The sequence below is a fragment of the Nannospalax galili genome, unplaced genomic scaffold (assembly GCF_000622305.1).
Source record: "Nannospalax galili isolate Female #2095 unplaced genomic scaffold, S.galili_v1.0 scaffold6995, whole genome shotgun sequence".
NCBI lineage: Eukaryota > Metazoa > Chordata > Mammalia > Rodentia > Spalacidae > Nannospalax > Nannospalax galili.
The window spans coordinates 38,579-49,266 of record NW_008335260.1 but is presented as its reverse complement, the minus strand read 5'-3'; the positions used below and the strand labels follow the sequence as shown (position 1 = coordinate 49,266).

Genomic DNA, 10,688 nt, shown 5'->3' with positions numbered 1-10,688 from the left:
TTTTCAAACTCTGAGATGAATGGCTCCTTTTTCTTCTGTCCCCATAATTTTCCTTGTCAGTTTTTAAAAATATATATAAAAGAATAAAAAGGATTTTGAAAATGTAAGCTTCAGCTATGATGTTCTTGCTTTTATGCTACGATACCCTGTATACAGTTCAGAATCCTTATAGACTTCCTAGGGATTTGCAGAGCTTAACTGTGAGATTCTAGGATTCACTACCTCCCCAACCCCAACTCCCAAAGTTTGAAAATGCTTAATGGAGTTTTGGGCACAGTGGTGCAAAACTGTAGTCCTAGCTACTTAGGAAGCTATGGTTCACTTGAACCCTGGAGTGGGGCTGGCCTCAACACAGGAAGACCTGCCTCTAAAAAAGATGCTTACTAGAATTCTAGTGCTTGCCAAGATTAGAGGTTTGTTTCTTAACATTAGTAGTGTTTGAACTTTATAATCATTTCACTTCCATGGGGGTATGCTGATGATCTTAAGCTCATTAACTGTTTGGATTAGCAGATTGTACCTCCATAGGTGTGTGTGTGTGTGTGTGTGTGTGTGTGTGCATTTTATCTAGCTCTTTATTAAAAATGAAAAAAATAAGTGATAATTCCTTAATGACTATGCAGTAAAAACAGTTCTTTAAAAACAGAATGAAACATTTTGGTCATAGGATCCTTTTGTAGTATTAAAAATTACAGGTTTTATAAGCTTTTGTTTGAATACATTATGTATTAATATTTGTTATAGAATAATTATGAGAGGTGAGAGTACAAACATGCACAGTCATACAGTCCTTAGCCACTAGAGCTGCAACCCATTAATTATTAGAATAATTATATTATGATGTCATGTCTCTAAAATCCTCCACTGTATACATGCAAGAAAATGAGAGTGAAAATGACAGGGATTCTGTGATCATAACATAGAACCTATGTTTTATGCTGCTTATCAAGTGTATAGATGTTAAATGATTAGGGACCTTGATAATGAAGTGACTATTTCATCATTGGATTTTTTTCTTTTTGTTTTTATTCACTTGTCTTAGCTTAAGTCTGACCATTGTGCTTATATAGGGAAGCAGAAATACTTTGTTATACATGCATTTCCTGTCTCATGGTACTCTTCGATTTAGTGTATAACTAGACTTGTTCTATTTTTGTAGGGAACAATTAGATCACTTAAGGATATCATTTTTTAATATAAATTTATGTTTATCTGTGTCTTAATTAAAGTGAATTCTGGGGGGCTGGAGAGTTGGCTCAGTGGTTCGGAGCACTGGCCGCTCTTGCAGAGGACCCAGGTTCAGTCTCTAGCACCCACATGGTGACTAACAACCATCCGTTACTCCTGTTCCAGGGGCTCCAATACCCTCTTCTGACCTCTGTGGGCATTGCAGGACATGGGTGCACTTACATACATGCAGGCAGTACATTCATAAACATTCAAAAAATAAAAATAATAAATTTTTTTAAGTGAATTCTGAAAATTAGTGGGAGTGCATCAAATAAGTAATACTAGTAAATGAAAAGACAAGTGGCTAATTGAGCTTATCTGAGTGAATGGAAAGTACAGGACATGTAAAATACAGTAGTCCTTGAAGGAGTGTTGAGTTTGTGGGGCAAGGGGACATGAGATTGCTTTTCTGAAGAAAAAAATTGTACAGGCATTATTTGTATTGTTGTTTATAGCCTAATAAATGAAAACTTTATCCTCAGATTTTTCAGATTGTAATTCTAATTTGAACCTGCCTAAGACTTGTCAAAGATCAGAAATTTGAAAGTAGTAAATATCCATTTCTATCACAGTGTTTAAACTCCATCACTGCCTACAAAATTTGGGAAAGTGATCTTACTAGAAAGAGAAAGATGAATATTCCAGCCATTTTTATTAGGAAATTATACTCTCCATGCTTTCTGTGACTCAGAGCAGACAGAAAGCAAAGTAAAGAAAACTTCAGTTCTAAAGTAGTTCTGCATATTTTCATCATACTGCAGATGTGCCTCTTCAGATATTTTACTGCAAAATTTGCTCTGTGACTTATGCCCCTTACATAACTTACAACCAGAGTGTCTTAACAAAACATTTATATGCCTCTAACTGAAGCAATATATAATAAATAACAAGGAGAATTAGAAGAGTGACCCATTTTGTTTAAGCTAATTTTTTTTATTCATTCATTTTTATTTTATGTGTATGAGTGTATCGCCTGCATATGTGTAAGTGCACCCGTGTCATACAATGCCCAAAGACATTTTATGGACAGAAGATGTCATCAGATCCCCTGGAACTGGAGTTATAGATGGTTGTTAGCCACCATGTGGGTGCTAGATTTTGAACCTGGGTCTTCTGCAAGAACAGTCAGTTCTCTTAACCACTGAGCCATCTCTCTAGCCCTCTTTAAGCTAATTTTAACATAAATTTAACACTTAACCTTGATGAATAAAGAATTCATATTTGGGTTTTTGTTTTTTGGTCTTTGTGAGACAGGGTCTCCCTATAGCCCCAGCCGGCCCGGAACTCACTATGCAGACCAGCCTGGCCTGGAATGCTCTATGTAGACCAGGCTGGCCTTAAACTCCCAGAGATCTGCCTCCCTTTGCCTCTCAAGTTCTGGGACTAAAGGCATGTGCTACCATGCCTGGCTTATATTTGGTTTTTAAGCAGTGCTATATCATTTAAAAATATTATGTGGAAAGATAGCCAGGCTTAGTGTCTGCCAGTAGTTAACTTACTTGGAAGCTAGAGGCAGGAAGAAACTTGTATAGAAGTTTTAGGTCAGCTGGGCAATATAATGAGACTCCCTCTGTCTGTTGAGAAAAATAAAACCAGTTTCAATTCTGTGGCAACACATAGTGTATTAATTCTATCTAATGTGTGTTCTGCCTTGTGTATCAAACTACCTTGTGTAGCATCTTAGTTATGTGATCAGTTTTGTAGTAACTAATCATTTAATACCATACATATTTTCATTTTTCTATTACCTATCAAGTTAATTTTGTATCTGACAAAAGATTATCAATTATTTCCTGGACTAGTGGCTAAAAGATATAAGTCAGTCCAGTTACTTTTCTTTTTTTATAAATATTTCATTTATTACTTTTTATTTTATGTGTATGAGTGTATTGCCTACATGTAAGTAAGTACACCCATATTGTGCAATGCCCTCGGAGGACAGAAGAGGTCATTGGATCTCCTGGAACTGGAGTTACGGACAGTTGTTAGCTGCCATGTGGGTGGTGGGATTCAAACTCGGTCTTCTGCAAGAATCACCAGAGTTCTTATCCACTGAGCCATCTCTCCAGCACCCCAGTTACTTTTCTTAACTTTAAAAAATGTTTACACTGTGCTGGGCATGGTGGTGCATGCCTTTAATCCCTTGGGAGGCAGAGCTCAAGGCCAGCCTGGTCTACCTAGTAAGTTCCAAGACAGCTGGGCTACAAGAAGACTCATCTCAAAAAGACTGAGACTAGCCTGGTACAACGAAAAGATCTAAACCATACTCAGAGAGCAAAACTTTTCCCTTTTATTACATGTGGGCCCCAGTCCGAGCTCCTGCTCAAAACCAAAAATAATATAAGTTTTTATAGAATGTTTCATGTCTTCCTTTGGCAGTAATGGTATTTGTGGATTTGAGACTTTCAGCTCAGAAGTGTATGTGCCTTTAGGCTATTACAGGAAAGTTAAATGGTTAGCTTTTTTACAAAAGCAGGTATTTCTGGCAAGTATGGGCAAGGGTTGTGACACTGCTGGTAACGTGATGCACTGCTGATGCCAGTGTAACCCCGTTTTAACAGACATGACTCATTGTCAGCAGATGTTTCCTTAAGTTCACAGACTGGTTTTTGTTGTCTGTCCTGTGTGGTCTCAGCCTGAGACTGAGCTCAGAGTGGAAAATGTCCCAGTATGATTGGAGTAGAAGTAGAAGCTTCCAAAGTCATTATTGGGAATGCACAAGGTTATTACTCAGTTTGTTAGTTCCTGCTCATCTACATACAGAACAGAGTTATACTGAGGTCATAGTTCCACATTAGGTAGATTGTTCCTCATCATTATTACATTCATTTATTGTGTGTGTGCATAAGTATGGTGGGCATGTATATGCTGTGGTGCACGTGTAGAGGTTAGAGGACAACTTGTAGGAGTTGGTTCTTTCCCTCTACTATTGGGTCCCACAGAGTTAGGTCAGGTCATCAGGCATGGAGGCAAGAGCCTTTACCTGCTGAACCCTTTTGCTAGCCCAGATCTGGTTTCTTAACAATGCAAATGACTTGTTCTTTTTGTTTAGCATTGACTTCCCTCAACATAAGAACGTGTGAAACAGAAACTACAAATAAACATAAGCTACTTAAACTGTTCACGTAGTTCATTTCATAGTTTTAAAAACCTGCTATTTTTAATTGTGTGTGTGTGTGTGCATGTGAGTGCAGTGCTGGAGTTACAGGCTGCTGTGAGTTGCCCAACATGGGTGCTGGGAATCGAACTCAGGTTCTCTGCAAGAGCAGCAAGTGCTTTTAACTGAGCCCTCTCTCCAGCCTCCCTTTTTTATTTGACGTTTTCTTTGATACCTTTGTAATAACAAGAGTCTAGTTCTCTAAGAACTCAGATTTGTACATTTATTCATTTAATGAAATTTCTTTCTATCCTAGGCACTGATGTTGTGTCCTAAATATTTTTAGAAGCATCCCCTCAGTCCAGGTCTGCATCTTTGTTTTGCACTGTTGTCTTCACATTCACCCGCCTCCTTTCATAAGCCCCTCAGTCATGCTGCTCACGGCATTTAGAGTGATCTAGCATCATGGAACACTGTAAAACGTCAAGGTCCAAGCATATTTTTTAATATTTTATTTATTATTTTTATTTAGTTATTATGTATGTGTACAAGTGTATTGTCTGCATATATGTAAGTGCACCTGTGTCATGTAATGCCTGCAGAGGTCAGAAGAGGGCATCAGATCCCCTGGAACTGGAGTCACTGATGGTTGTTAGTTACCGTGTGGGTGCTAGGAATTGAACCTGGGTCTTCTGCAAGAGCAGCCAGTGCTCTTAACCGCTGAGTCCCCAAGCATATTTTTAAGTTACCTATAAGTCTTTCATATACTGATGGAAGCCTCTGTCTCCATGCTTAGCTCTTTCTTCTGTCTCCCCTTACTTGTGACATCATTAAGCGACTGATGATGTCCTCACCAGTCTTATCTTTAGATAAATGTATACCCACTGACACCTCTCTCGGGCCACTGCTTTTCGTGCTCTTCCAGCCTCTGCCCTTAATCTGCCTAGCCTTGTGGTTTACCTTTGGAAGAGCTGTCCTCTGACGCCTTCATTTAAACTCTTTGAACCCAAGTTCCTCGTACTTAGCGGGAACTCCGGTAAATGGATCTTGAGTGAAGTAAACAAAGCCGTCACACATAGGTAGTTTAAGGGTATCCCATCTAGTACAGGAGCAAAAGGAATACACTTGTAAAGAAGAAGGTATGGTTTGGGTGGTAAAGATACAGGAATTGGAAAACTGACAAAGTACTAAGATAGCCTCAGGGAAGGCTTCACTTAGACTGAGTCTTAAAAGAATAAAAGAAATCAGAATCATGGACAAAACAGTTTCGGTATAATATTCAGTGATAAAACTATAAGAAATAACAGTAATTTTAGAAGCTATAAGTTATTAAAATATACTTGGCAGCTTGTTTAAAATTCACTGTAATGAAATAGTTGTGTATAGTGTGTGAATTTATGTTTCTTTGGCATGTTAATTTTTCTTTTATGAGGGTTTATGTAGAATGTGTAAATTTGTGCATGAATTGTTTTTTTTGGGGGGGTCTTTTGGGGACAGGGTCTCCCTGTAGCCCCAGCTGTCCTGGAACTCACTATGTAGACCAGGCTGGCCTTGAACTCACAGAGATCCGTCTGCCTCTGCCTGCTGAGTACTGGGATTAAAGGCGTGCACCACCACGCCCGGCTGGTATTTTTTTATGCAGTGGTTTTGGTTCTAGCTAATGTCACTCTATATAAGTCACTGAAGTTTTTTCATAAGGAAGTAAATATTTAGGTAATGATTACACTTTTTAAATGTTTAACTTTTAATTTAAAAAAATATTATTTGTCTATTTTTGTTTTGTCTTGTTATCCTGAGACAGGGTCCCCCTGTAGTCCCAGCTGACCTGTAACTCACTTTGTAGACCAAGCTTCCCTCAATTTCACAGACATCCACCTGCCTCTACCTCTCTGGTGCTGGGATTAAAGGCGTAGCACCAAGCCCAGCTTATTTTGTCTGTTTTAGTAAGACTTTGATCTAACAATGTAGTTTAACTAAATATATGCATTTTTTTTTTTAGCAGAACCAGACTTAGAAATAATATCAAGAAAAGAACAAAAATGGCTTAATAGCAATGAAAATAGGCAGCTACAGGTATGTAAAAATATAAACTTAAATTTCTGGTTTAATGCTGTATTCTTTGTTTTAATAATATAGATATGTTTGATGAAATTACCTTTTAGAACAGCCATTTAGGATCAGTAGATTATAATTCAATATTTAATTTTTTTTAAGTTTCAATTTTTTTGGTCTTTTTTTTTGAGGCAGGGTCTCCTTGTAGCCCCAGCTGGCCTGGAACTCACTTTGTAGACCAGATTGGCCTTGAATTCAGAGATCCGCCTGCCTCTGCCTCCCCAGTGCTGGGATTATAGGCGGGTGTGGTGGCCTAAAGTTTTAATATTTAATTACATATATATGTATGTGTGGCTATGTGCACATGTGTGCAGGTTCCCCTGGAGGTCAGAAGAGGGCATCGGATCCCCTGTAAGCAGAGTTATAGGTGATTATGAGCCACCCTACTCAGAGCCTCTGCAAGAGCAGTATGTGCTCTTAACTCCAAGCCATCTTTCCAATCTTTTGGTCTTTTTGAGACAGGGTCTCCCTGTAGCCCCAGCTGGCCTGAACTCACTATGTAGACCAGGCTGCTAGCCTTGAACTCACAGAGATTGCCTGCCTCTGCCTCCTGAGTGCTGGGATTATAGGCGTGTGCCACCACAACCAGCCTAAAGTTTTAATTTTTAATTACATATATATGTATGTGTGGCTATGTGCACATGTGTGCAGGTGCCCCTGGAGGTCAGAAGAGGGCATTGGATCCCCTGTAAGTAGAGTTATAGGTGATTATGAGCCACCCTACTCAGAGCCTCTGCAAGAGCAGTATGTGCTCTTAACTCCAAGCCATCTTTCCAATCACTATATTTAATTTTATAAAACATCTTAACTTGTTATAAAACTTGAAATAGGGCTGGGAAGATGCCTGAGTGCCATCTTGCTGTGCAAGCATGAGGACCTGAGTTCATACCCCAGCACCCGTGTAAAAAGAGCCTGACATGGCTATGTGTGGCTATAACCCCAGTGCTAAAGGGCAGAGATAGGCAGATACTGGGAATTGAGTAGCCAGTCAGCGGAGCCAAAATGAAAAGCTCCAGGTTCAGGGAGAGACCCTCTGTCAAGGGAATAAGGCAGAGAGTGATGGAGCAGGACACCCAGTGTTGGCCTCTGTGAACCCACATACATATGGACACACACATCTTCAAGCACACAGGAAGCAAAGCCGCGCCTCCTGAAGATTTCATGACCTCCCAAACAGTGCCACCAACTGAGGGTAGGGGGAGACAAAGAGTTCAAAATATTTGAGCCTAGGAAAGACATTTCTCAAACTACCACACGTGACTTGACTAAATTAAGCCCAAAAATATGTTATGGACTGAAATCTGACAGTTAAACTATCAAGTCATAAAAATCAGGGAAAATAAAAGAGGTCCTTTTTGTGAAAAGCAGGTTATCCTTACTATCACATTTTCATTAAAGGTTGAAGAAAAAAGAGTACAAAAATATAATAAAACAGAAATATCAGAAAACCTCTGCAATGGTGCTGCTGACAGAGATGTTGATGGATTAAATCAGCAGAATGGAAAAGCTGATCAAGGATTTTCTGTGAAGGAGAGTAAAGAACGTGGTTGGTAAGGCCATGGCAATGCAGAGCAGGGTACAGCTGCTATGTCCTGCGAAGCCGTTCTCATTTGGGCTGCTATTATAATACATTTTATGCATGTATTAGAAATATTTAACCTTACATGATGGTCAGAAACATATACGCAAGAAGGGAAAATTTTTCTAATTATATTAATATTTTGTTAAAAAATAATACCTTGGATTATTGGCAAAAGTAAAAGCATTCTTGTGCTCTGTTGGTAAATGAAATTGGTAAATACCTTTTGAGGATAACTTAGGAGTCTGTATCGTAGTTGGAAATCTGCCATTCTCTAACTCAGCAGCTTCACTCCTGGGGTTGAATCCTTCTGGGACAGAAGAACATGACTTACAAATACTTATGTGCATACATAGGTTAAGGATAGCTGTGTATTATGTGTACATCAGATAGGCAAATGATACATATACATTACAGATGTTTGTTTTTGGTATTTATTTAAACATTACATATACACATATATGTTAAGGATATGTATATTGTGTTGTCATAGCTTAAATTGGTTATAATCTAAATACTTACCAATAAAGAAAACATTAAGTTGTCATGTTAATAAAATGATGTAGCATGCAGCCATATGAAAATGAAGTTGGATCTGTAGTGCACTGATTATCCACAAAGTATATTTGCCACGTTTAGTTTGAAGACTTATTTTTAAGTAAATTTTCTGTAATACCTGTAACACTGCTAAGTTGCCACTGGAAGCTGCCAGCTGCCATGGTATCTGCCTTCTTGCCAACAACATTACCAACTAGGAGAGTTTCGGTTTTGCTTTTTATTACATTTGTTCATTCGTTCACTTACTTGTAAGTTTGTGTGCATGTGTGTCCGTGCAAGCAAGCACACACCATGGTGCAGGTGTGGAGATCAACGCAAGAGTTAATTCTCACCGCCATGTGGGAACTTGGAATCAGTCTCCGGTCATGAGATACCTTTATCTGCTAAACTATCTCAGTGGTCCCAAATTCAACCTTTTTAAAATATGGTTAGATACTAAGCTGAGCGTGTACAAAAGTTAGGAAAACATTTTACTTTTCTAAAAAAAAAAAAATCATAACTAAATAAAAATATTGCAAGTTTTGAGTATTATGTAATAAAATGAGTGTTTTAAAATGCAGTTTCTCAACAAGATATTTTCTGATTTATATTATGTCTCATACGATTTTTAAAATGTCATTAAGCAGCATTAAATTTCAAAACTAAAAGTGGAGCACAGATCTAACCTTTACTCTCAAGTCTACAAGCCTTTGCCTGTAGGCAGAGCACCACCTGTAGTGTAGTGGTCAAGTTTTATTCACTGTTCATCTCTTGTTACTTGCACTTTTGCATTTGATGCCTTTTGAGCTCCTACAAAGCGCTTAATCTTTGTGCTTATTCTGTTCTTTGAGGGGAGCGGGCATCTGCCATTTTCCCCAGTGAGCCCTTTTGTGCACTGCCTCTTCTGTAGAGCTTTCCTTGCTCGGGTGGAGCTTCTCATGTCACATTGTCCTGTAGTTGTGTATCTATTTGTTGGTTGAGCACATGTTTTGCTAGTACTTCATTAACTATTTTCAATAAATTAAGATGGGTAGGAGTAAAAATTTGACCAAATTTCTGTATTCTTTGTCAGTAGCATTAATTTTTAAAAGCATTGGCTTTATTAAAGGATTGTGTTTTTAAGGGGTAGTCCTGCCTTGCCGCTGAAGGACGTAAAGAAAAAAGATCAAAAGTGGGTTTTCAAAGAATCTGCACCTACACCAACGACTGAGACAGCTGATTCTCTACAACTGAAGGAGGATTCCAGCTTAAGTGAGATCAAAGATGAAGCAAGGTGAAATATTTACCTTCTGTATTCACTATGAAGAAATGTTCGCTTTTATTCTGGAAAGAAAGCAATGTTATAGTCCTTGAGCAAAGCAGGAGAAAATTAACCTGTATCGGGGCTGCTGAAAGGTTCAAATGAGGGCAAGTGGCTGGACAGGGTGAAGTTTCCTAAGGGGTTGACTGCAATGCAGAAGTGTAGGTAACTCTACTGGGAATGATGGCAGAAAAAAATAACTGAAAATGCGGAATTTAAGAATCTTCTTTAAAATAGAGTATTCTCGGGGCTGGAGAGATGGCTCAGAGGTTAAGAACACTGGCTGCTCTTGCAGAGGACCTGGGTTTAATTCCCAGCACCCACATGGCAGCTAACAACTGCCTGTAACTCCAGTTCCAGGGGATCCTTTGCCCTCTTCTGAGCTCTGTGCTCAGTGCAGGCACACTTACAGCACACATGCAAGCAATACTGTCATACAAAATGAAAATAATAAAATTTTAAAAAATATTTTAACATTTTCATTTTATGTGTATGACTGTATTGCCTGCATGTATATGAGTGTACCCGTGTCATGCAATGCCACAGAGGTCAGAAGAGGGCTTTGGATTCCCCGGAACTGGAGTTAAGGACAGTTCATAGCCACCATTGTGGGTGCTGGGAATTGAACCCGGGTCCTCTGCGAGAGCAGTCCATGTTCCTAAGCACTGAGCCATCTCTAGCCCCAATAAAATATTTTTTTTTAATAGAGTATTCTGCCGGGTGTGGTGGTGCACGCCTTTAATCCCAGCACTTGGGAGGCAGAGGCAGACAGATCTTTGTGAGTTCCAGGACAGCTGGGGCTACAGGGAGACCCTGTCTCAAAAAGACCAAAA

The 10,688-nt window shown here is 39.0% G+C and overlaps 1 protein-coding gene across 1 annotated transcript in view; it reads left to right on the top strand.

Annotated features, from left to right (window-relative positions):
- The window catches only part of LOC103731465 (ankyrin repeat domain-containing protein 26), a gene marked incomplete at its 3' end in the record, with an annotated part of 88,909 nt that overhangs the window by 42,880 nt on the left and 35,341 nt on the right, over window positions 1-10,688 (top strand). The window contains 3 exon segments of the mRNA XM_029561954.1: window positions 6,327-6,400; window positions 7,838-7,989; window positions 9,679-9,828. Coding sequence (XP_029417814.1) covers window positions 6,327-6,400; window positions 7,838-7,989; window positions 9,679-9,828 — 376 coding nt within the window.